The sequence below is a fragment of the Notechis scutatus genome, chromosome Z (assembly GCF_049901735.1).
Source record: "Notechis scutatus isolate UNSWTSFEM ecotype Mainland chromosome Z, rNotScu1.2, whole genome shotgun sequence".
NCBI classification, from domain to species: domain Eukaryota; kingdom Metazoa; phylum Chordata; class Lepidosauria; order Squamata; family Elapidae; genus Notechis; species Notechis scutatus.
This window is the reverse complement of record NC_142025.1, coordinates 136,377,332-136,404,230: the sequence shown is the minus strand read 5'-3', so window position 1 is coordinate 136,404,230 and position 26,899 is coordinate 136,377,332. Positions and strand designations below refer to the sequence as shown.

Genomic DNA, 26,899 nt, shown 5'->3' with positions numbered 1-26,899 from the left:
AATGTGCCATGGTTACTCTTTCAAAGTTGGGGGACTTATCTGTTCATAAAATTGTTAGCATGAGGAACATAACTAGTTACAAAGCTATTTCCTCAAGCGATCTGTGGTGGTATGTGGGGATGAACATAACAGAATAACAGAGTTGGAAGGGACCTTGGAGGTCTTCTAGTCTGACCCCTTGCTCAAGCAGGAGAATCTATAGCATTTCAGACAAGTGGCTGTCTTCTTAAAATGCTCCAGTGATGGAGCATCTGCAACTTGTGAAGGCAAGTTTTTCCACTGGTTAATTATTTCAACCATCAGAAAATTTCTCCTTAGTTCTAGGTTGCTTCTCTCCTTGATTAGTTTCCATCCCTTGCTTCTTCTCTTCTCCTCTTGGGCTTTGAAAATACGTTGACCTCCTTAAGTATTGGAATATGGTTTATTCCATGCTTTAGCCTGCAGCCCCCTAATCATCTTTGTTGCTCTTTTCTGCACTCTTTCCCGAGTTCAATTTTGAATGAAGACCCAGATTGTTGGGGGCAACATGCTGACTCTGTAAAAACAGGGTCCTGTTTCCTCTTGGAAAAGCAGGAGGAAGATTCATTGTCTAGGCTTGCTCCTGAAGCATTCAGGAATACATGGAGCCATAGTGGCGCAGTGGTCAGAATGCAGTATTGCAAGCTAATCTGTCTCACTGCCAGGAGTTCGATCCTCATCAGCTCAAAATTGACTCAGCCTTCCATCTTTCCATGACTGGTAAAACGAAGCCCCAGATTGTTGTGGGGGGTAATATGCTGACCCTGTAAATTGCCTGGACAGGGCTGTAAAGCACTATGAAACAGTATATAAGTCTGTGTGCTATTGCTATTCTTCTATAGCCTATTTCTTTTCTGGAAAAATGAGCAATCTAGTAAATATGCATGCTTCCTAGAAGCATGGGATTGGCCACGGAGAAGTCTTAGGCTGGCTCCTTTGGTCTCATCCAATTGGATGGCTCTGTGATTAAAAATATAATAAGGAGGGAAAGTTAATTTGGTATGTTCTGAGTCCTCCCAGTTAAACCATGTCCTGTGATGGGACTCAGGAGGTTGGCTTCCTCTGTCATTCCACCAGCCTCTGGAATAGCTTCCCTCTGAAGATCCTAGAGCTCCTACCCTGCCCTCAATTGAAAGACCGTGCAATCATAGCTTTTCCCCAAGTCTTAAAGTGGGTTATAAATTTTATAGGATAATGTCTGTTGAGCTGCCCTTTTTATGCAGGGGGATATGCAAGACAGAGGTGGTGGGGGGTTTTTTGGTGTTGTTTTTTTTGCTATATGGTGTTTGTACTGTTTTTATTGTTGTAAGCCAAGAGTCATGGTGGAGTTGGGCAAACTTGTAAATTTAAATAAACAGAGAAACAATAATAAACACGTTAGACTATGGACCAGGAGGGGCTTATGGAGGCTGCTTAGGTTTTGCTTTTTTCTAGCAGCCAAAAGGCAAGGAGGGCTCTTGGACAGCTACAAATGTAAAACTGTAAATATCCTACACCTGTGGAAATCCCTGCGCCAATTTAACCTCCTCCAAAGTCATCCAATGGTGCAAATAAAATGGAAGTTGCTTGTCTGAAAAAAAAAGACTCCACAAGCAAAAGCAACAGATTCATTGCAGCATTACTTCAGACATTTGGTACTAAAGAAATGAGCTGCTTGCACAACAATGACCTTTCGTCTGAAATTCAGCAAAATGAATACACCCAGTCTATAAAGTTGGGAAAGGGAAAGCGAAAGACAAGACGGGGATGACCAATATCAAGATGGATGAACTCCGTTACAGTGGCAATGGGTGTGCTATTAGAAGACTTGGAAGACCAAGTTGGAGATTGAGAAGATATATCTTGTTGACACAAAATCAATCAAAATTTGCAGCATACAATGTAGGCAAAGATAACCTACTCCTTCAACTGTTCCAAGTAGCTGCAGAACCTTTTATAGTCATTCTGTTGCTAAGAATGCAAGCTTATGTTCTCCTACCTGCTTCTCATCACAATACTGACCTGGGTGCGGCGTTCTTCATGGCGGTGTTGCATCTCTACTGGGTCTTCCCAAGGTTTCCCAAAAGCATCCTGGATAGGAGGCTCCCAGCCGCTGCAGAAAGTTAGGTTGTAGGGAGCTGCATAGCCCCTGGGGAAATCCACTCTTGATGGACAAAGCAAATAATAAGAATAATGTGAATTGGAAGGAAGGAGCCAAATTCATCACATTTTCAATCATTGCAAGTTAAATAAACCACCCAGGCAACACTTTTCAACAGACCCACCATATTTCTGTCATAAATGAAATGGTCTAATATCTTGGAGAAGATTTTGGAATTCAAACTCCAAAGTTTCCAATCCTTATTAAGTAATTTGCTTGTGGATCCAGATCATCTGTGATATCACTTCAGTTGAGAGGCAGAGGGGGCTACTTCACCAAAATTAAATACCCAATAGCAAAGGTCTCCAAACCTGCCCACTTTAAGACTTGTGGACGTCAACTCCCAGCATGGCTGACTGAGGAATTCTGAGGGTTGAAGTCTACGAGTCTTAAAGTGGCCAAGTTTGGAGATTCTTGGCCAATAGCATCTCAAGAAAGGAATAAGGAAATTGTAGCAGTTAGAAAACTGTAGAAGAAAGAAGTGGAAGTGAATGGATTAAACCACATCCTATAGGGGGAAAAAATAATAACAAGGGAAAACAAACCCAAATCCCCTTACCTGGGCTTAGTCCAGTTTTCACCCAGAGAATGCCACAGTTCTGTTTCCCATTCTCCCAAGCAGCTATACATCAAAGTCACTGCTTCTAGAGTTATCATGGGATTGTGCAATTCAGAAGCAAATTCCACACCCCCAGAAGCATCCACAATCTGAAATGGGAAATGAAAATAAGAATCCAGATAATCTGTTCCTCTGGAGACTCCATCTTTTTCCAGAGAAATGTACACTCATCTAGGAATTTATTTATTTTATTTATTTTTATTTATTTATTCGATTTGTCAATCGCTTACAAGATAATAGGAATAAGTATAAACATGAGTAAGAATACAGGAAATAGGTATGAATTAATGGAGACAATAGGTCAGGGATGGTAGGCATGATTGTGCATTTATGCACGCCCCTTACAGACCTCTTAGAAATGGGGTGAGGTCAATAGTGGATTGTTTAAGGTTAAAGGAGTGGGGGTTAAAGGATGTAACAACAGAGCCAGGTAGTGCATTCCAGACATTGACCACTCTGTGGCTGAAGTTGTACTTTCTGCAATCAAGTTTTGAGTGAAATACATTGAGTTTGTATCTGTTGTGTGCTCTTGTATTGTTGCGGTTGAAGCTGAAGTAGTCATTGGCTGGTAGGATATTGTAGCACAGGGGTCCCCAACCACCGGTCCCCGGACCGGTACCAGTCCGTGGAACAATTTCTACCGGGCCGCTGGTTTGCTGGGCGGCGCCATCTTGTTTTGATGAAAAAGTGCTGCTGGTGAGCTTTTCCGGGTAGAAAGCGGCGTTTGGATGCTGAAAGAATCCTCGCGCCTTAGTTTCATTGAGGGGGCTTCGAACAAAACTAAGGCGCGAGGATTCTTTCAGCACGCATGGCAAGGCGAGCTGAGCGACCGTCCCGAAGCCGTCCCGGCCCATCGACACAGGTACAAAGGAGGAGTTGAAGGTGGTGGGGAGAAGCGGGGGACGGCTGGCTGGCCGGTCGCTCGGCTCGCCTTGCCATGTGTGCTGATGCCGGTACCAGGCCGCGGATGATTTTGTGATGCCGGTACCGGGTCGCGGATGATTTTGTGATGCCGGTACCGGGTCGCGGATGATTTTGTGATGCCGGTACTGGGCCGCGGCACAAAAAAGGTTGGGGGCCACTGTTGTAGCAGATAATTTTGTGTACTACATAGTCCAACCATAGGCAACGTAGTTCTAGGTTGTCCAAGCCCCAAATTTCAAACCTGGTGATGTAGGATATACTGTTGCAAGCAATCATTGATATGTGCAATCTAATCCCATGATAAAGCTTTTCATGGATTTTATCACACAACTCTTCAACTAATGGAACTGAAGCCCAAAGTATTTTATCCCCCCAAAAAAAAAAAAAAAAAGAATACAGAAACCAAGCATGCTAAAGAAAGTGTCCTATATTAGTCTTCTTGCTTTTTGCTATGCAGGAATTCTTTCCTATCCCATGGAATTCAGTTTCACATTTCACATTTGTTACTTAAACAATATACAGTTGGTTCTCAATTTATAACAGTTCACTAAGTGGCCATTCAAAGTTGCAAAGGCACTGAAAAAAGTGACTTGTGGTAGTTTTTTTCTCACTTACAATTGTCACAATATCTCTCCTTCATCACATGATCAAAATTTGGACGTTTGGCAACTGGTTCATATTTGTGACAGTTGCAGTGTCCTGGAGTCCTGTGGTCTCCTTTTGTGACTTTCTGATAAGCAAAGTCAACAGGAAAGTCAGATTCACCTAATGAGTGTAACTAACTTCACCACTGCAGTGCTTTACTTAACAACTGTGGCTAGAAAAGTCATAAAATGGGGCACGAGTCACTTAACAATTGTCTCTCTTAGCAACAGAAATTTTGGGCTCAGTTGTGGTCATATGTCCCTTAAGCATAGTTTCGTGTCATTCTGCTGCTTTTACAATCCAACTGCCCTTCTACATCTATCAATCTATTGTTTCCCAGTCTTGGCGACTCCCAGTATTCTAGGCCATGTCCATAGAGACTGGGGAATTCTGGGAGTTGAAGTCTACACATTTGGAAGATGCAAGATCGAGAAACACACTATTAATAAATCAGCTACCAGATACTTCATCTCCTCTTCTTCTTCAACCCAGCACTTACCATCTTCAAGGGTTTGAAAAGAATACATATTAGCTCCTCTGAAGTAGGGCAAGTGATGTTGGATTTCAGCCTTGCCTAAGTGGTGGGAAAGAAAGTATAATTTAGTTGTAAGCGTAACCCAAGGAGATACCTTTCATTTTCTTGGTAGAAAAAAGTATACACAAAACTCACCAGAAGGCTAAAGGAATACTTGATCTTGGACAGAGTGTCTTCAAACTCCTCTTGGGATGGGGGTTTTGCTCTAATGGTTAAGAGCCCCTCTGTGTTTGTGATAAAGAAAGAAACAGTAAAAAAAAATCTCCCTGCAACTCCATCTATATGGAGGGGCTAGTGAACTCCCAACCCTAAGACTCAAATCTTTTTTTTTTGGATTGAGATCAAGGCTCATGGTCACAGCTATCTTCTACACAGAGCAGCTCAACAATATTGATGGCAGTCTAATTATGTTTGTAGGCCTTGGATTTGTCTTTTAGAACTAGTGGCTCTAAAAACTTTTGGGGCCAAGAAGCTCATTTGACTTGTGCAAAAAAAAAAAAAAAAAAGAATAATGCAACTACAGGAGGCGCTTCTGAAGTTGTCGAGAGATCAAGTGCAGAGACCCATGATGGAAAGGAAAAGTTTCCAAGCCAAGTGGAATTTTGTGGATTCCGACAAATTTATTTGTTTTCATTGATTTACTAAACAAATTTATATCACCACCCAGCATTTTACACTGTATAATAAAAATCCATTTAAAAAAATCTCTCTCTCTCTCTCTCTCTCTCTCTCTCTCACACACACACACACACACGGCAGCAAAAACACAATCAAACCAACTTGATTGGCCTATCTCTTTTCGTGGTCTCCAGACCTGCTAACTAACAAAACCACAGTTTTAACGCCTTTTTAGCAAGGGGGAGGGGGGGAATCATACCCTAGGGAAAAGAGGTTCCATAAGGAAGGGGCCACCACTGAGAAGCTCCTTTTCCTGATCTCATCAGGTGTAAATCTCTAAATTCTAGAATCATTCTGGAGACGGAGTTAGAACTCACAGAAAGATTCTGATTGGGCCAGGCTTTAGAAGCATTTCCTGTTTCTCCAGCAGCCTTCTTGCATTCCCAGCCAATCATCTCACCTCCTGGCTCTCGAAGGCGCCCTCTTGCAGAGCGCTTGCACTGATTCAGGACACGGAAAGCTTCTGCAGATTTCTGCAGCTTTCTCACAAAGGCTTCCACGTCGTCAAAAACCCGGTTCAGCAGTTCCTGCCAGAGGGCACACAGGCAATAAAGAGAATGGAAAAAAATGTTTTTTGGTTTGTTTGTACTGAGCGAGAAACAAGTGACATGAGAACATGGCTCATCAAAAAGGCCTTTGGGAAATAAAGTGAATTTGGATGCTCCTTATTAATTTCTGTACTGTGATTACTAGTTTCGTTGTCACACTTTTTAAACTCCCTGTTGCAGGGAGTCCTTGAGTTACGACTATAACGGAGCCTGCCCATCACGGTTATACTCATAACAGCCATAAAGCAAGTCAATTACATGACCGGCCCAATTTTAAAAGTCTTTCTTGCAGGGGTCATCAAGTGAAGTTGTGGTCATTATGCAAATGCCACCATCATTAAGTGAATGACCATCTCTTCTTCCCTATCCCCTTCTCCAAATCTCATTTATATAAAAGCCAACAGCAACAATTAATTTTCCCATTTAACTCACCACGTTTTGCTCTATTTGGATGATGGCCAGATCAGGTTCTCCTACCAAGACAGCTGGAAACAGGGGGAAAATGAAAAGTTTAAGAAACTATTGCTAAACTTTGCTGGGATACAAAGAGGATTAGTCTGTCTTGAAGAGCCCAGTGGCAGGAAAAGACTATGTCTTCTTCTGTGTCTTCTTCTGTGACTCCCACAATCATATGAGCAGCATGAGGAGCCTCATTTTCCTGCTCTTTGGTGTCTGATGACTTGGGTGTACAACAATACCATGGCAACAACCTTAAGAATGAGGCCAATGCTTTCAGCTTTTTTGGGGGAGTGGGAATTTTGTATACCATGCTTATTTTAGTCAAAGTAACCCAGGCAAATCATGAAGGGACCAGACAAAGACTTAGACAGGCCTATTTGTGGCTGAAATGCTCTTGATGGGAAGGATTCCTGGATCGTTCCCTGCAACTCAAAGTAAAACATAGGGGTACAACATGACTTCTTGCAAGCTGTTCTAGAAGAAGGTCCCATTAAAGTCAATTCATATACGAAGCTAGGAAACTCCTTAATGCTATGCCAGAACCTGTAATTTCTTCTAAGTCTTTGGGATCAATAGCTACTTAACTGGAAATGCTAGAAATTGGCCTTAAAGACCACCTGGATGGATAGCATATAATTTATCAAGGAGTTATGATTCTTCTCCAAATGTCCTCCTCTATAAAAGCTTGTGGGGCTTAATCTAAGGTCCTTACCATCTTCTCTTGGCCCTGGTGCAACAATCTTTGTCCTAGAAGGAACCTGCATAGGAGGCTGAGAGAAGACCTCCTGATTATCAAGCATGTTTTGGGTAGCTCTGTAAACAAGAAACATAGAGTCTGAGATCCAAAGAGAAAGACGGATATCCAGTGGATAATGCAACCTCCTTTCCATCTTACACTGTATAACTTCCAAGCTGAGGATGGGCAATATTTTGTAGGCTGAGAAGCAATGATATTGAAGGGACCTCAGGGACATAATGAGTGGGACAACATTGCAACATTGCTAAGACTATGTAAGTAGGGATGGGATATTTTTTGCTCCAAACTTGGATCTTCAAAGTTGGCAACTATAAGATTTGTGGGCTTCAGCTCCCATAGTTGAATCCCATTCATAGCTGGCTGGGGAATTCTGGGAGCTGAAGTTCACAGGTCTTAAAGCTATGTCTTAAAATTGAAGTCCACAAGCCTTAAAACTATGCTGGCTGGAGAATTTTGGAACTTGAAGTCCACATATCTTAAAGCATGTTGGCTAGGGGATTCTGGGAGTTGAAATCCGCCTGTCTTAAAGTTGCCAAGTTTGGAGACACTTGCTCTAGAACTTGAGGGTGGGGATTTTGTGTTGTGTGTATTGCATTGTATGTGAGATTCAAGCTCTTCCTGGTCAAAACAATGGGAAACGAACACATTGTTTGGAGGAGGGAATGCTCAAAAGCACTTCTGGGGTTACATTCAACCCAGGGAGGCAAGTTGGCTTCTGATTTATATAACATTCCACACCACAGTCAGCATCATAAGAATCTATAACAGATATCTAGACAACCCATGACCCATTGGTCACCGATTAACAGAATAATAGAGTTGGAAGGGATCTTGAAGGGTCTTCTAGGCCAACCTCCTGCCCCAGCAGAAAGCCCTATATACCATGGTCGTCCAATCTCTTCTTAAAAACCTCCAGTGTTGGAGCATCCACAACTTCTGAAGGCAAGTCATCCCACTGGTTCTCCCAGGAAATTTCTCCTTACTTCTAAGTTGCTTCTCTCCTTGATTAGTTTCTACCTTCCCTCCTATAATCCCAGGAAGTTATTTTTCTCCCCCTCAAATCAAAGTAGGTCTATATATTCTATAGCAGCCTGCCAGTCAGAAATGACTTTATGACCAGTCCTTGCATTTACAACCATTACCACACCTCCAAGATCATATGATCAAAATTCAGGTGGTGGCAGGTAGTGTGCCTTGACAATGCCCTGGCTCACCACTTGTGACCTTCACAAGTAAAGTCAATTGGAAAAGCCAGATTCGCTTAAGGACTGAATGATTCGCTTACAAACTGCAGTGATTTGCTTAACAATTGTGGCACAAAGTTGGGCATGGCCCGCTTAATGCCTGCCTTGCTGAGCAATGGAAATTCTAGTTCCAATTATGATTGTAAGTGTAGAACTACCTACAGCTAGACAATCCTACTCTCTCTCAGTCCAAGTTGTATGGTAGATATGGTTTTGAAGGGGAAATGAACTTGTAGAGGTGATATGATTGCAGAGAGAAATCTAGAAAAGCAGAAAAGCAGCTGGTAAGGAAGAAGGTATGGACCTTCACCCACCACACAGCTCTGCTGGGAATCAACTTTTCTGGCAGCAGTGTCTTAGATCAGGGATGAGGAGCTATGGCCCCTTTATGACCTGTGACCTTTAACTCCTAGAATTCCTGAGGCAGCCATGCTGGCTTAGGAATTCTGGGAGTTGAAGTTTGCAGGTAATAAAGGGGACATAGTTCCTCACCCCTGTCTTTGTTAACTCTCAGACTTGACTTGTTGTTCCTGACTAAAGTAACTTATGGTCCTTTGAAGCTGTCCCATCACAGCCATGGGTCTTAGGCTGTGCATTTACCTCAGGGCTTCCATCCGTTGGGTATTTCCTCCTGTGTTGAAATCCAGCAAGGCACTGGTGATGTCTTGCTGGATCCATTCCACCTGCCAAGTAGAGGAGAAACCAGATCAAAGATGTGTTGAGAACTCTTCCTTTGTCCCAAATCCCCATGTTGTAGATCAGATATTACTGTCAGACCCTTAAAAACATAGTGGTCAAACATCAGGAGTAAATTTCTATGGAGATTCTCAGTCATTTGGGTCACGGTTGTCCCAAAGATGCTTTTTCAAGAGGCAACTGGACTTCCTTGTTTTTCTTTGAAGATGTTTCGCTTCTCATAAAAAAAGCTTCTTCAGCTCTTCAGAAGCTGAAGAAGCTTCTTGGATGACAAGCGAAATGTCTTCCAAGAAAAACAAGGAAGTCCAGTTGCCTCTTGAAAAAGTATCATTGGGGCATCAAAAGTAGAATTTCCTCTTTAGCATAGTTTTTAAAAATGGGAGGAGGGAGAATCCCAGCACCTCCCCTGTGCATGGCACGGCCCCGCTGTCTATGAACTTTATCTTTCCTTTAAAACGTTGATTTCAGCCCCCAGCCATTGAATAATTGCCATCCCCATGTCAAGTAAATTTTCTGTGGTTAGTAGAATTGAGTAATTACATAGGATCATTCTCTAAACATTTTTGTGGATCGATAGGTTCTTAGAATTACGCCACCTACGGTCTTACCCAAGCTTAGTACACAAAATTGTCTACTACAATGTCCTACCTGTCAATCACTATTTCAACTTCAACCACCATAACACAAGGGCAAACAACAGATACTCAAAGCAAACTGGTCCAAACTCAATTGCAGAAAATACGACTTCAGCAACAGAGTGGTCAACGCCTGGAACTCACTACCTGACTCTGTTGTTACATCCTCAAACCCCCAAAACTTTAACCTTAAACTCTCTACTGTGAACCTCACTCCATTCCTAAGAGGTTTTGTAAGGGGGCGTGCATAAGTGCACCAGTGTGCCTACCATCCCTGTCCTACTGTTCCCATTTATTTGTACTCAGTTATTATGTACATACTTATAACTGTTAATAAATATATGTTTATATGTTATGTTCCGACTTATACTTGTTTTCTCATGCATGCTTGATAAACTAAACTAATTAAAATAAAAGAAATAAATAAAATGAATTATTTTACCCTAATTTGATCACACTGAAAGAAATGGATATCCGGTCTGAGCTGAGTAGTTTCCTGGCACATGAGTAGAAGCAGGGATTGGGAACGGGACTCAGGGCAGACAGCCTCACAATAAGCCACTGTTGGCAATGCATAATTCTCCAGTTCCTCCTATCAGGGGAGAGAAAGTCAGTCACGGACGCCCATCCAATATGGATTCTTTCCAAAGAAGAGGAATTGGGACACAGGTAACACCCATTTCTCCCCCAAATCTTCATTATCCCCCAGCATTGCTGCTCTGGGTAACTTTCTGCACCTTTGAGTTTATGTCAAGGAGCTTGATAGCCGACCCGTTGACCTGGAGCAGCATCTCTTGAACCCAGATCTTCCCTTGCTTATCCATGATGGACAGTTTCCTGATAGCATCCTCCACAGATGTCAAATCATCCTCTTCCCCAATGGTGAAGGTTACCAGGTGCTGGAGTATATAGACATGAGAGATACACAAACAGATCCATTATTTGCCACTAGTGCTATTACTCATCTATTTCATCACTTTCCATATGGTCCAAGAAACCTCATCATCTTACCAAGATGTAGGTAATAGTGCTGTAAACAGTGTAAAGTGCTTTGGGTTCTATCTCCAGAAGGTGCACATGGAAGTGCAAATGTAGCAGCTATTGGAAACACTTTAATGCAGCCTTCTTACTCTGAAAAACTAGCCAGTTTATAGTATTGGGGACCGATATCATGATCCCATGTTCTCCAATCTACATGTTGAAGATAGAAGCACAAACAACTTTAGTAGATGCTGGCTGAATGGCATCACCATAATTAATCCGACTTCTAATGTGCTCCTGCATATCTGACCTCAGCAGTATTTTATTTTAGACCTGGGAAAAGTTTATTCAGATCTTTCAGGAACATTAAGTTTTTGCTTGGATCATTTTCTTCTTCCTTTTATTTTTCTTCCCTTTCCTCCGACAACATGTTATGGTTATGGTTCTGTTGTGTTGTGTTCTGCTGTGTTTATTCATCAATTTAGCCTTTGGCTGAGATTTTATATTGACATAAAGGGAAGAAAGTATCAGGTTTCCAGGTCTAGTTTCAATATAAGTCATCCCTGAGTCCAAGCAATAGTAAATTCATTTTTGAGGAGTGGGCGATCCCACATACCTTGAAGGAGCAGTAGTACATCCCCTCCTCATCCTTGGTCTCAGCAGCATTAGATAACTATCAATTGATCTCTTTTTTTTTTCTGGGGAAAATTGTATAAAAGTTGGTGAGCTGTAATTCCAGAGGGCTGTATAGAGGAAATGAATTATTTGGATCATTTTCATTGGTTTCAGGAAAAGATATCCATTGACATGACAATGATCATGTTTGTAAGTGAACTTTTATTGAACCAGGATAGGGATGATATGATTTTCCTGGTTCCACTTGATTTCTCATTGATTTGGGGGAATTGATGGGTATTGTAGTACATCAGTTCTCCTTTCTGCAGAGTGGGTTCCAGGTACTATCAGGAGGGACTGAGGCTGAGACCCTGGGTTCTTCAAAACTTGACTCTCTTGCTACTTGTATTCAACATCTATGTGAGGTTGTTAATCAAGACCATCCAGTGATGTGGGGCCATGTGTCCTTAATATGGGGATGATTTCCAGTTGTATATCTCAACTCTCAGGTAAAAACAGGGGGTACCAAAAAGATCTTGTTCCAGTGCATAGAGTCTGTTAGAGTCTGGATGGGAGGAACAGGTCAAGTTCAACCCTAGCAAGGGCTAGGAGATTGTGGATTCAAGGACATTTCTGTTCCAAGGATCTTCCTACTTAAGTTTATGATAAGGTTGCATCTACTTAAGTGGAACTCGGGTATAATTTGCAGGAACTCCTCGAATTACAGAAAGAAATGGTAGCCAGGAGAGTTTGTACAGATTCATCTTGACCAGAATACCCTCCTCACAGTCACACATGCTTTAGTCATCTCTTGTTTAGATGACTACAATGCATCCTATATGGGACTGCACTTGAAGACTGCTTGGAATCTATAGCTGATCAGAATGCTGCTACGCAAGTTATTGTATTACAGCATGTATGGCAGGGGTTCCCAATGATCGGCACCAGTCCATGATATGCCAGAAACTGGGCCATGAAAACAAGCAAAACCCCATCCGCGGGATGCAGGCAGCACTCGAAACCACGTCCCCTCTGGTCCCTGGGAAAACCTCCCCCCATGAAACCGGTCCCTGGTGTCCAAAAGATTAGGGGTGGGGCACTGAATACGGACCTCATTTTATTCTTGGGATTCCTCTGTTTCATGTAATAAATGGTACCCATCCTTTTTTTAAAAAAATACCAAAACCTTACCTTTATGGATCTGTAGTAAATTAGTAGGGTTAAAACCTGAAATTATTTTTTATTCCTATTCTTCTAGAGGAAAAGGATTTCTTATGAGGGAGATGAATAGGTGGAATATAAAATAAGTAACTGAGGGTTTTTTTTAAAAAAAATAGTAACAAATAAAGGGGGAATAATAAACTAGCCCTGATTAATTTCTAATTGGATATTACCTGGACATCTCAATACACATAAAAAATATTCCGGAGAAATTCTAGCAAAGGTATATTAACTAAGAAGCAGCCCTCTACAGATGACCTCCCATACTTTTAATTCCTGAAGCTTCCAAGTCCCAATTCTGTCTTGGCCATACTTTAACACAACCTAAATGCCAAAATAACAACAAAAAAGACTTACATTGACAGCATACTGAGAGACATCTGCCACAATGAAGTTGGAATACTTCTTCCTCTGTTCTGCAGAAAGAATTTTTAAAAAATGTTATTTTTAAAAAAATGTTATTTTTCAAAAAATGTTATATAGGAGGACGCAACTGAAATGCTGGCTTGAGACACAAAATGAACATAAAAATGTTAGTTTAATTTTTGTCTCATTTTAATGAGGATGTGAACATTTTAAAGAGCACTGAAGTTGACCTTCCTTATCCAAATAGATAAGTAAACTCTTTCTATTTGGATAAGGAAGGTCACCCTCTGGAAATGCTGACAGTCCAACCTAGAGCAGCAGAAGCAGGCTGAGTGAATGGAAGGGTGGCCCACATCTACCCTTTCACTCCATGCAGGGTTCTTTGGAAAAAAGGGAATGCACAGAACAATGGAACTGTGTATTTCCAAAAAATTATTGTCCCTTAATCTTCAAGAGGGCTGGAGGGATCTGAATTAGTTGGTTAAGTGTTTGACAAGCAGAACAGAAATATGCATGAACAGAAACAATGGCTTGTTTACATAGACCCTGAAGCTGTAATGTGGCTTCTTTCTATTTGGCTCAGCATATGTCCACTTATTATAGTTTAGGGTCATGTGCACACCACGTTACTATAACATCTTCCAAAAACCACTGGTTTGTGAGCCCCAGGCAGCTTCAGTTGATATAGCACTTCCCAGATATAACCACAATTGCTGGGCTTGATGGAAATTATAGCCTAACATGTATAGAAGGCATCAAAATCAATACATAATGCGTATTGCAGCGTAAAATCATGTTTGTAGACACTTACAGTACAACCACCGGTAGTCCTCAACTTACAACTACAATTGAGCCCAAAATGTATGTTGCTAAGTGAGAAATTTATTAAGTGAGTTTTGCCCCATTTTACGACTTTTCTTGCTGTCTTTGTTAAGTGAATCCCTGCAGTTCCCCATTGATTTCGTTTGTCAGGAGGTTGCAAAAAACGAGCACATGATCCCGGGACATTGCAACAGTCATAAATTTGAATCAGTTGTCAAGCATCTGAATGTAAATCACATGACTATGGGGACGCTGCAATGGCCACAAGTGTGAAAAATGGTCATAGCTCACTTTTTTCAGTGCCATTGTAACCTCAAAAGGTCACTAACTGAACTGTTGTAAGTCGGGGACTACCTGTAGTCTAAAACCCCAGTAAAATTCCCTCCAGGTGTGAATCTTGCACACTCTTCTTTTCTTATGTTACATTTTGGACTCTTAATTAAAAATAAACAAACGGGCCTTATGTAGGTCCAAACAGATATTATTTTTAAAATACTGTGGTTTATATCGCTGAGTCCTTTGTACAGAAATGGCCCCACCAAAAACAGTAAGAAAAATTGAAAAGAGATTGTGATCACGGAAACTAGAAGAGATGGTAGAACAGTGTCATCAACTTGCTAACTAGTAAATAAGGTTTTATAACTTTATGAGAATCCCAGGTGCTTTGCTCATAAAACTTCAGATCTGCCCACAGGTTCAGAAAGTTTGGCTAATATATAACAGACATATTCAGCAGAATTAACATTTCAGGATATTATATAGGTCATCCTCAATTTTAAATGGTTAATGGAGCTTGCCCATCACAGTGATAAGTCACGCCGGTTGTAAAACGGGTCACTCACATGTCTGATTTGATTTTACAATGTATTATATGGAGGTCGTTAAGACAGTGCCACAGTCATTAAACAAGCCAATGGTTTACTATGCCAATGGTTTGCTAGGGGCTGGTTTTGCCAAAACCTAGAAATAAATACCAGTTGCAACAGGGGGATGCAGCTGTTAAAACTTTGGACCCCCGTCATAATTCTTCTAGGGAATAATTCCCATAATTATCTCCCCACAATTCCGCTGGGAGGTCAGTCATAACAAATCATTGTTAAGTGACCCATTGTAAGTCAAAGGCTATCTGTAACATCATCCACAGAATTATCCCTCAAAGACAAGTGTTTCGTTTATTTATAAATGTTATTCAGCACCTCTATCAACTAGGATTGGAAGTGCTATAAAATCCCAAATCAATATAATGTTATAATAGTATATAATACAGGATAATGTAATATGCATGGTTAAAAAATATGCACCAGTTGAAAGAACATTCCTTGAATTTCATAACATGCAGATGTATACTGAAAAAAATACTAATTAAACACTGTACAGCTGAGAAACTGATTTGCATTTAAAAGTACTTTTCAGACAATTACCAGGTTTTTCTTAATGAATCAGAGTGTATAACAGAGCAAAGGAAAGAGGAGGAATAAATTTAAACATAAATAAAAGAAGTTACTGGAGCATATAATAATAATATTATTGTGGCTGGTTGCACAGTCAGCCACATGTTTAGACTGGATTTTGGCATTTTAATCCACCTATCAAGCCCTTCCCAATGACCTAGGTTTGATAGATGTTGTTTTTAATAATATTAAATAATCACAGGATTGTATTTAGTTGCAACCAAACATGTCAGATGTTCAGGTTGGATTTGTCATTTTTGTCTGCAAGGATCTGAGATAGGCAGATGTGGATGTCTGATGGTGTTAGAAGTATCATCACAGGGTGTAAGTTACTCCAAATAAAGTTGCCCTTTGCAATTGACTGATGGTGAAATTGCCAATGCCAATGGTGTTCAAGTGATGCTTCAATTGTTTTGGGATTGCATCCAAGGCACCTATTACTATTGGTGCTACCTTTGTTTTCTTTTGCCACAGTCGTTCAGCTTCTATTGGCAGGTCTTTGTATTTTGTTATCTTCTCCAGTTCTTTCTCTTCTCTTCTGCTGATTTCAGGTACTGCCATGTCCACTATGCAGACTATTTTTATCAACTATTGTTAAGTATGGTATGTTAAGTTGGTATGTTATGTGGCAGATCCATGTCTGTTTGAATTCTAAAGTCCCAGAGCAATTTAGCTTCTTTGTTTTCCATTACTTTCTTTACTTTATGGTCTTATCACCACCACCATTATTACTCTGTTCTGTTATTTCTGATTCTGGATGTTATTCTTGCTAGAACTGGTGCATTCATTTCAAATATGCTCGTCTTGTTTGACTTGATCTGTAATAACATATCATTATTTCTTTGTTTTCAATCTCTGTATATTTGTGGCAGGCAAAGCACCTTTTCTTCTAGTAACTCTGCAGCTGCTGGCCCTGGTTGCTCAGTCAACAATCCTGAGTCCTGTGGCCTATTTTTCACCAGATATCCAGGAACTCCTACATCTCGCGTGGACCTTATTATTCCGGGTGACATCCGAGCCGGTTTGCCTTTCTGAAATTTACTCTCACCATATTTTTTTAATGGGAGAGAGACTCTTTGTCTGACTCCTCTAATGAGACCTTTCCAGTATGGTTGAATCTCTGACATAGCTTTCATCTTTCTCAGAGCACACAAGCCCTACAACCACTTCAAGGTAGGGTCTTACTGGGGCATGATGATGATGATGATGATGATGATGATTGGAGAATTTCACAAAGTATCAAAATCAAAGCTGAAAGATTATGGTGTGTGTAAACTAGTGCCATAATTCAAAGGTTATGGATGTCATAGCAAAAAATATTGGATGGCACTTAAGAAAGCTGTGCATTGACAACTTTTTCATCTGACAATTACAAAAGGCCACATTGCCTGGATCCACACATATATTATGATAGCCTAGGTTCTTGGGGAGAACTTGATGTGTATGTGGGCCTCCACACTAGTTAAAATACTGGCAGTCTTGATTCCACATTGTTGTCTATATAATAATAATAAATTAAACCAAAAACTAGAAGACCACAAGGAGAGAAAGGAATGTTAGATTAGACCTATTCAGTTTTGGCTGCAGAAATCTTTGCTGCCCTCTAGCCGTCACCTGGATTTCTGCATCTCAGAATTGGTAGTTACTGGTATATGTAAGATAAGTTATTGGGAACCAGAGAAGGGATTGCAGGCATAAAGCATTGTAGCAGGAGATGGGCACTGTGGTTGATAAGACTAGAGAATTGTGAGTTGCTAAGGATGGAAGAGCTGCAAGATAGAATAACTTTTAGTCCAACAATCATCCCAAAACAAAGGCATTCCCTTGGTTATATTCCCATGGTTTCATACTCACCATAGATGGTTCTGGCACTGGGCTTGTGAACATCACCAAATAAACTGGGAGAGAAAACAGACAAATCAGATGGCAACCCTAGTTTCTCCAGCCCAAATTCCCTGCCTTCTCAAACTTTGCTTGGCTTCCAGGCTCCCTGAGAATCACAGAGGCTTATCAACTCTGTTTTTTACAATATCTTTGCAGAAGCCCTGGTTGTGCAGTGGTTAGAATGCAGTATTGCATGCTAATTCTGCCCATAGCCAGCAGTTCAATCCTGACAGGCTCAAGGTTGTTTCAGCCTTCCTTCTTTCCATAGTTGGTAAAATGAGGACCGAGATTATTAGGAGCAATACGCTGACTCTGTAAACTGCTTAGAGACTAAAGCAATATAAAGTACTTTGCACTATAATATAAGTAATATACTTCAGTAATATAACACTTCAGTAATATACTGTTATATTACTATGCTATTTCAACAAAATCCACAATATATTCCAAAAACAATGTTATAATTAGTGCTACTTGATTTTAGTTACTTACTTACTCATTCAATTTCTATAGTCACCCATCTCAAGCAAGTGACTCTAGGTAGCTTACAATTCTTAAATTCTAGGACAATTAAAAAGACATTAAAACAATAACATGTTGTTTAATCCTCATTGGGCCCCCAAGCAAGGTTACACCCTTCCATCTGGATGGTTTTTAACACAACCAGTAGCCCTTAAGCCTTAATGTCAGACTTGTATTTGAATAATAGTCCCAATGACATACACTCATTTGTCAAGGCAGAAAGGAGGAAGGAATAATACTACTGTAGTTGTGCCCCTAGACTTGCCAAAGGCTACTGGAATGAGAGCAGAATACTATATTGATTCTTAGCATATCTTGACCTGAGTTAGTGGCCATTCCTTAGGTATTTATTATGATGATCTATAGCTTTGCCTGCAGTAAGATGGACAGGAAATGGCAGTGACTAACCAAGGAGCAATGAATATGCTAATGAAGATTACAGGGATTGTTTTCAATCCTGCTAACATCTCAATAGAAATGAGGGTTGCTAGAGTTGCTTAAATTTCTAACAAGGAAAGTTCTTTTGGGTTTTTCAGAGGTCTCCTACAGTTTTGTATCGCCTTAGAAAGGTGAGCACCTGGGAAGGCCTGCTCAGGGTCTGGGGAAAAGATCTTAATAAATCTTCTGCAGAGTTGGTATACAGTGCTGCAGTTCCTATAAATCCCAAGCACACTGTTAGCTGGGGATGTTGAGATTTATAACCCAATATACCTAGAGATCAGCAAGTTGAAGAAGGAAACATTAAAATTTGTTAGCCATGTTCCTTAATTTAATCAGATCTTGGCTAAATCATGCCTTTCAAAGCTTTCTAAAAACATCAGTTGTCACCTGAAAAACTACATAAATAAAGGGAGGGGAGAGATGCTGCCTAGGGAACGATTAGATAAGAGATGGCATAACCCTTGGCTGCATAATGGATCGAAAAAGAAGAAAAAATCCTTAACTTAAATGTGGTTAAAAAAATGGTGAGAGATTTGTACTTTCAGACTTGCAAAATTCTGCTAATGTAGCCTTACAATAAAGTAGAATTAGTTCACCTGGACATATTTTCTGTATAAACTACCTGGGAAGGCTGATAGCTATTGTCTAGAGGTTGAGTCATGGCAACTGGACTTCTTTTCTTTTTTTTGGTTTGAAACATTTCTCTGCTTATTCAAATAACTTCTTCAGTCTTTTTCTTAAGTACCTAGATAAGCAGGCAAAAACATTTAAACCAAAAAAAACCTCCAATTGCCATAAGTCAACTTTTAGTCCACTTTATTTATTTAATTAATTAATTTTTTATTTTTGTCAATTGCTTACAAGATAATAGGTATAAGCAAAAACATAGTTATGAATACATGGATACATATAAGAAAAATAAAAAAATAAAAGAAACAATAGGACAGGGACGGTAAGCACGTTGGTGTGCTTATGGATGACTGTACCTGGATGCTTTACCTGGATGACTGAGAATCTTCACCAACATACTGATAGCTATTGTATCTGACTATAGCAGGGGTTGCCAAACTTGGCAAGACTTGTGGAGTTCAACTTCCAGAATTCCCCAGTCAGCATGGCTGGCTGAGGAATTCTGAGAGTTGAAGTGCGTAAGTCTTAAATTTGCCAAGTTTGAAGTCCCTTGGACTCTAGGAACAATAACCCTGCTGATGAAGTACTTGGTTCATTTCATTTCATCATAGCTGCTCTGAACCACTAAAAAGGCAATGTTATAGCCAATATAGTTAGTTTCTGGTTGAATGTTATTAGCATGCCAACTTTGAAAATTGGATTAATTGGGGAAAGTCTGTGTTATAAACCAGGGGTCTCCAACCCTGGCAACTTTATGACTTGTGGACTGCAATTTTCAGAATTCCTCAGTCAGCGTGGCTGATTGAGGAATTTTGGGAGTTGAAGTCCATAAGTCTTAAAAGATGCCAAGATTGGAGACCCCTGATATAAACAATTCCCTTATCTATCCTGATGTGCAATTGTTTTCCAGATTGCATTTAGGAGTTCCTCCCCCCCAGGATCCTAAATATTTACTACACAAAAGTGTTTTATCACACTTCTTCTGAGGAATAGAGTACACTGAGTTTTTTGTGATACTGGAAACCAAGGCTAGTTTTCATAGATGTCACCAGCAGAAGCAACCAGAAGGAATCAGATACAGAATCAGATTCCATCATAGAGGTCCAATACCTTGGACAATGCTTGGTCTATCATTTGGGTAGAGTTGGTCCCAAAAATTTTGTTACTTATCTCTTTAATCAGGCAGGTGTTAAAATATAGAATATTTTTCTTACACACTTACCTTCCTAAGTCATTCATGATGTCAGCAACTTTATCTGAAATTCACACCACAACCTTTTCAAAGAAAGAGAAGAAAAATCAGCAGTCACTTCAAGAACAGGTGGCTTTTTCCCCACAGCTAAAAGAACAGCAGCCAAGACCTGACCTCCCACTGCAAGAACATTATGGTGTCAAAATTCAAAATAAAACCCAACTCTAATTACAGTGCCAAAAGTTCCAAACAGAAATTCTATAGGTTTTTTATTTGGGGGGATCATTTTCTGCCCAATGCTGTGTTTCCAGTTTTTATCTTCCCAGTCCATTTCATCTCATCTGAAGTTGCTTAAGTAATATTCTTGAAAAATTCAATCTGAGAATTGCAAGATTTGGTGAAGCACTTTGCATCATAGCTTGATCTAGCGGTTAAAGCACCAGGAAAGAAAGGAGGAGACTGAGTTCAAGTCCCACCTTAGCCATGAAAGCCAGCTGGGTGACTTTGGAGCAGTCCCTTTCTCTCAGCCCAGCTCACCTTGCAGAGTTGTTGTTGTGTGGAAAATAGGAGAAGGAAGGTGCAGGTTAAATACACTCATCTCCTTGAGTCATTTGTAAAAATAATAAAGGTGGGATAAATAAAAAATAAATAAATCCCTCACATCTGAGGAGCTACATTTAAATCCAAGAGATTTTTCCCCTGGAAAATCCTGGTTTCAGGTGCCCAGTCTGGGGAAAATAGGAAATGCCAGTACCAGAAAGATATATTGTTTGTTTACACATTCTTTAATTTCTTCATTAACTGATCAGTTGCATTGATTTATGGGCTAGTTACATGTCTTCAGTTACATTTATACCTGCTATTTTATGCTTCAAAAGACTGGGGGTGCCCTACATGGCTTTCTTTTAATTTCACCACAGTCCTGGATGGCAGGTTAGGTTGAGAAATTGTACCTGGCTCGACATTACACAATGATTGAAATTCTGATCTTGGTTTTGGCCAGCTTTGATCAAACGAAGCCTCAGTTTACACAACAGACCAATCCATCACTTAATTTGCTTGGCTTCAACTTGATGCATTTGACTGCAGAATTGCACTTTATAAACAATGATTCATGGTTGAATTTGTACATACCCAGCTAATAGGTTGTTTGTTGTTCTCAAAAACATAATGAAACACACCCAATGGTTTAACTTAGCAGTTTATTTAGCTGTACTGCCAATGTGGGGCCTGGCCCAAAATTACTGTTGCCTAGGAAACACAGGAAAAAAATTACTTGAAATAATCTTTTGTTTGTCCCCAGAGTAAAGTAACTGTATTCTATTAAGAGATAATTCCTCACTGCTGGAATCCATTAGAGCACCCTTTTGTGACTTAAACCTTCTGAGTATGCAATTCGCATGAAAAATGATAGCTGGAGTCCAACACATTTAAACATCACCCATTTTGAAAATGCCACACATTAAACATGTGTTTTTCAACCCCAGCAAGTTTAAAATATGGACTTCAATTCCCAGAATTTTTCAGCCAGCTTGTGTGGACCTCAATTCCCAGAATCCTCCAGGCAGCATGTGTGGACTTCAATTCCCCAGAATCCAGCAGCACATTGGAGAATTCTGGGAATTGAAGTCTAGACATCTTAAAGTTGTCAAGATTGGGAAGTAGTGCCTTAACTAACAATAACAGTACTGAATGAAAAGCAGCCAATGATTCAGTTTACAAATCACACTAAACTACTATTTGTTTAATTGTAAATTAATTGAATAAACCATAGTAGCCTAGTTCTACACCAATTAAAAAGCTATAATTTAGAAACCAGCTTTGGCTGGGTTTGCATCAACAATGCAAAACTATAAAACATGATTTCAAAATCACAACATGTTTTGCACCAACATGCAAAACTGTAAATTGTGGTGTAGAAACCAGAGTTGGTAGAGTTCATATAATCAGGCAGCCAAAACAAACAAATTGTACAAAGATTTAATGCAAAATGAAGTCCATCCATTAAGGAAATGTTTACTAGCATAACTTCTCAGTGCATAAATTACCTGAGGATTTTAATCCACATCAGGGTATCCGGAAGGTGTGTAGCTAAGGTCTGTTTCCCATCGCACCCACTGTTAGTTTATCAGATCAACCCCTCTTGTCTTTTGGGGGAGAAGCTAATAAAAACAATCAGCTTGCTGTATGCACATATTATCTATTTCCTAGTGAGGAAGCCTGCAAAGGTGTCAGTGCAGTGATGCAGCGAGACTACTGAGTAGACCATTGCAGTTGTGTCTTTAATGGTGCCATCTACCAATAAGCTGTGAGCATACTAACAGCTAGCCACCACTTAACCTTAGTGGTGCACTGGTTAGAATAAGTATTGCAGGTTACTTTTGCTGACTGCCGACTGCCAACTGCCAGCAGTTTGGCAGTTCAATTCTCACCGTCTCCAGGTTGACTCAGCCTTCCATCCTTCCGAGGTGGATAAAATGAAGACCCAGATTGTTGGGGGCAATATGCTGACCCTGTAAACCGCTTAGAGAGGGGTGCAAAGCACTGTGAAGCGGTATATAAATTCTAACTGCTATTGCCATTTAAAAAATTGTTAAAAAACAAGGTTTGATTAGATAAGTAAAAGTTGAGGCTATATTTTATCATTTTTATTTTACTGTGCTGAAAACGTTGGAAATTAATGGTTTTTTCCCTCCCCACTCCATACTTCTCTTTCCCCCCACTTCCCCCTTCCCCATTTCCCTTTTATCTTTGTTTTCATTATCTTTTATAATGAAAACTATAAAAAAAACCCCATATGTATGTACACAAAGTACTGCAAATAAGAAAACAGCGTGTTGAGTGTTTTTCGGAAGGGTGTGTACTTTTGAGTGCCTGCCTGTTGAAGAAAGGAAAATAACTTAGCACTGCTACTTCCTGAGAATCTTGCACATTTCCACACCTCTTCATGACACCAGGTGACAACTTTGTTTATTAAAGGTGGGTTTGCCACCTTTCAACAGTTGACCAATGCCACCACTCCCTGGTTTTATATCACAAATGTTCTTTCGGGGAAGAGAAATTTGCGCAAGGTGTTTTGGGTTAAAAGCTTGAAGGGAAAGGCTTAAAATACTCTTTTCTTGAGACAAGGAAAGAGCGGCGGAGAGGGAGCTGGATTGTCAGTTCTTTGCAAGATCTACATAGAAGATCCAGCCATGGATTTGTCCACATGGATCTAGCAACTATTATCAGTATAGAAGTGATGGGAAATGTTGATTTTTCATTTAAATGATGTTTTGGGTTTAAGGTTCAGGTGGAGAAGGACCACTGCTTAACCATCTCCCCTTTCTTCTGCTAGTTATCCAAATGAGATGGATTTTAAAGTACAGCTAACCATCTTTCCTGTATGGACAGCCTTAGGGACAAATGTTCATAGTTGGCTGTGCTGTACAGGTAGTCCTTGACTTACAACAGTTCATTGTGACTGTTCAAAGTTACAATGGCACTGAAAACGGTGAATTATGACCGTTTTTCACACTTACGGCCATTTCTGCGTTCCCATGGTCACGCGATCAAAATTCAAACACTTAGCAACTGAGTCATACTTATGACGGTTGCTGTGCCTTGGGGTCATATGATCACCTTTTGGGACTTTCCAAAGGCAATGGGAAAGCAAGATTCATTTAACAATCATGTCACTAACTTAACAACTGCATAACGATTCACTTAACTACTGTGGCAAAAAAGGTCATAAAATGGGGCAAGATTCATCGAACAAATGTTTCACTTAGCAACAGAAATGTTGGGCTCAATTGTGGTCGTAAAACAAGGACTACCCTTATTTCCAATGTCACAGATGGTGTATCTGCTGTTGGCGTATAAGGTATTAAAAAACATACAGGTAATCCTTTGACCAAAGGCAGCTTGAATCACTACTAAACCATGGCTAGATATTGATTCTTTACTAGGAAATCTGGATATTATGCTCAAAACCTATTCTTCATTTTGAACAAGCGCCCAATCCTAGAATGGTTGCAATGAAGCCACAAAAATAACAAAACGCCTTTGATCATGTAGCATGGACTTTCCTGAAATCATTTACTATAATTTTGCTTTCCAGATTTAGTTTTAATTCCTACTACCGGTAGTCCTCAACTTACAACCATTCTTTTATGTCTATTCAAAATTAGAGCCGCACCGAAGAAGTGACTTATGATCTTTGTCATACTTATGACTGTTGTAGCATCCTCATAGTCATGCAATCAAAATGCAGATTCTTGGCACTTGGTTCATATTTATGACGGCCCTGAAGTCTCGTGTTCACTTTTTGTGACCATCTGACAAGTAAAGTCAATGGGAAAGCTGGGCTTGGTTAACAACTAGGTGACTCACTTAACTACCACAATGATTCATTTAAAAACTGTGGGAAGAAAAGTTGTAAAATGTGCCAAAATGTATTTACCAAAATGTTGGGCTCAATTGTGGTTGTAAGTCAAGGGCTATTTGCATCTTCCTTCAGAGAATTTAAGACTACAGTACGCGTTTTGGTGCTACTCCCAAATCTTGGCTCTTAGCCTCTTTTCTAATTTTTAAAATGCACATCCTACCTTTTGGCCAACATGGATGCAAACAAAGCAGTACACAATGTGCGGACTCCAAATGTGCCCCTTTATCAGGACCACTTTTTCTGCTTCTTGTTCAAACGCACAGTGCCACACATACACTTTCTGAGTTTTAAGGATCTGTCATTTTTCTAAGTGCAAATTGTTGGTTTTTGTGGGAGGGCTCAGCTCCAGTTCCCGGCTTTTAGAAATAATCTGTTCAAAAGGGCAGAGAGAAGAAATTCTCTACCCTGTAATGTGATTGTGACTGAATTATAACTTTATATAAAATTATAACTTTCAAGCCAAGCCATTAGGAGCTCCTGACCAGCTCAGTCCCCACCTTACATAATGAATTATCGGCACTGGCAGCCTGCAACTTTATTTCACACTTTATTTCAACCATTCTTTGAGTTCCTGGTTGCCCAGCGTCAGACTCAGCTTTTGATTAAGTTTCTATGATTCAGGTGCCCTTCCCAGAGAGTGAGATCCTTCAATGTGGAACGGACAAACAGTGAATACAGAACTTCTTTTACCTGAGGGGTCCTTGGTGCTCTCTTAGCTTGTCTGTTTCCTTGCAGATGTTCCATTATCCAAAAGATGTTACCTACTTTGGGTAATGAAACGTCTGCAAAAAAAAAAAAACCAAACAAACTCAGAGAGCACCAAAAATGCCTCATTTCAACCATGAGCTACAAATATTCTTTTTCAGTAACACTTCTAGCTATAATTGCTAACCATTGATAGCACTGTTCCCACAATTTTGCAGCAGAGAACATCCCGAAAATCTCATTATTTCTTTTTGAAAAAGAAGACCGCCTTTCCCCAAAAAACTCAGGGAGAAAGGGACATCCTGGCCGATATATATGATATGGTTGCCTGATTCCTGCCTTGAGCAAGAAATTGCATTAGAAGACCTCCAAGGTCCTTCCACCCCATGATTCTATGGTTCTATATGGCCTCAGCCTTCCTCCTGCCTGTCTATCCCACCCTTTTGGGGGGTATCATTAGTGTCTCCATTATGGCTCACAATCCTGCTAAATATATTAAGTGCTACCCTTGGCTTCTGAAGTGATGTCCACTTCTGTTGAAATGTTGATGACCTAGATCAATTTTCCTCAAACCTGATGCCCTCCGGAAAGATAGGCGACGTACTCCAATCTTCACTTCAACCCACTTGGAAGCATGGAGTGAAGGAAAATTGCCTTGATCTCAGTTCCAAGCCTAGATTCCCAAACTGCTGTTCTGTTATTCCCAATTTCAGTACTGGGAAAAAATACTATCAAAGTCCTTGGAAATACCGTAATGGTGAGGTTCCTAACCACCTCACTCTGTTCCCCAAATCTCACTTCAGTATGAGAGATTCACAAAGAGGTCCTTTTGGTCATACCCATCAGACCTATCCCAAAGATTATATCTTCGACATTCCCAATATTACTGGAATTTTACTTACTGGGCAAATCTGCAGTCCTCTCAGCTCTTGGCTTCTGCTGCTATCATTTCTCTTGGGGACACAAAGCTAGCAACATCTGACTGGCACGTAGAAATTATGAGCTACTTGTATGACTTGAGATACTTACTGGTCCTTTCACAGGCAAACCTCCCAACTGTGCCACACCCCTTGCATACCTGGGCAGCTAGTAGCACCTTAGTTGCTGAGGTGAATTACTTTGCACTCTCTCTGGCGTATAAACATTTGCAAGACAACTTAAACTGCAGGAAGGGGAGGGCCTCTTCTAAATGGCAAATTTCCTACGTGGATTAGCATACCACTTGGAAGCAGATGCTGCAGTGATCTGCCAATCTCACAAGTAGAGATTCTGTTATATATAAATATATATAAATACACGTGTGCCTGCATATTGGAAAGCTGCGGCTGTACTCCAACTATTTGTCTTAAATCAGAATAGAGCTGTAAGGGACCTTTGAGGTCTTCTAGTGCAAGCAGGAGGCCGTTCAGACAAGTGGCTGTCCGGTCTCTTCTTAAAAACCTTCAGTGAAGCACCCACAACTTCTGAAGGCAAGCCATTCCCCTGGTTAATTGTTCTCACTGTTAGGGAGTCTCTCCTTAATTCCAGGTTGCTTCTCTCCTTACTTAGTTTCCATTGTTTCTTGTCAGCCTTCTACACATCACAACACACCTGAAAATGTGGTCATGATATGTGCTGGATTTTTTTAATGGAATCATTTTATAAAACAGGAGGATATTACTCCAAATCCAGAGTCCCCTACTTTTTACTAGATCATGGGGTGACTAATGAAGGACAAAAGAATAGATCTTTTAGCTTCTCCCTTT

At 40.3% G+C, this 26,899-nt stretch overlaps 1 protein-coding gene across 2 annotated transcripts in view; it reads right to left on the bottom strand.

Annotated features, from left to right (window-relative positions):
• Nucleotides 1-26,300, bottom strand: part of EPS8L1 (EPS8 signaling adaptor L1) — a 197,659-nt gene extending 171,359 nt beyond the window's left edge. For both annotated transcript variants that reach the window (XR_015746132.1, XM_026677430.2), the window contains exons 1-14: nt 26,057-26,300; nt 20,054-20,106; nt 17,209-17,252; nt 13,073-13,131; nt 10,636-10,797; nt 10,341-10,490; nt 9,168-9,250; nt 7,279-7,379; nt 6,540-6,592; nt 5,960-6,086; nt 5,017-5,105; nt 4,846-4,920; nt 2,718-2,866; nt 2,020-2,161 (exon numbers count right to left, since the gene is read on the bottom strand). Coding sequence is in view for 1 of the 2 variants with exons in the window: in XM_026677430.2 (XP_026533215.1) it covers nt 2,020-2,161; nt 2,718-2,866; nt 4,846-4,920; nt 5,017-5,105; nt 5,960-6,086; nt 6,540-6,592; nt 7,279-7,379; nt 9,168-9,250; nt 10,341-10,490; nt 10,636-10,797; nt 13,073-13,131; nt 17,209-17,252; nt 20,054-20,070 (1,251 nt within the window). In the remaining variant the exon portion in view is untranslated. The remainder of the gene's footprint in view (nt 1-2,019; nt 2,162-2,717; nt 2,867-4,845; nt 4,921-5,016; nt 5,106-5,959; nt 6,087-6,539; nt 6,593-7,278; nt 7,380-9,167; nt 9,251-10,340; nt 10,491-10,635; nt 10,798-13,072; nt 13,132-17,208; nt 17,253-20,053; nt 20,107-26,056) is intronic.
• Nucleotides 26,301-26,899: the final 599 nt, after the last annotated feature.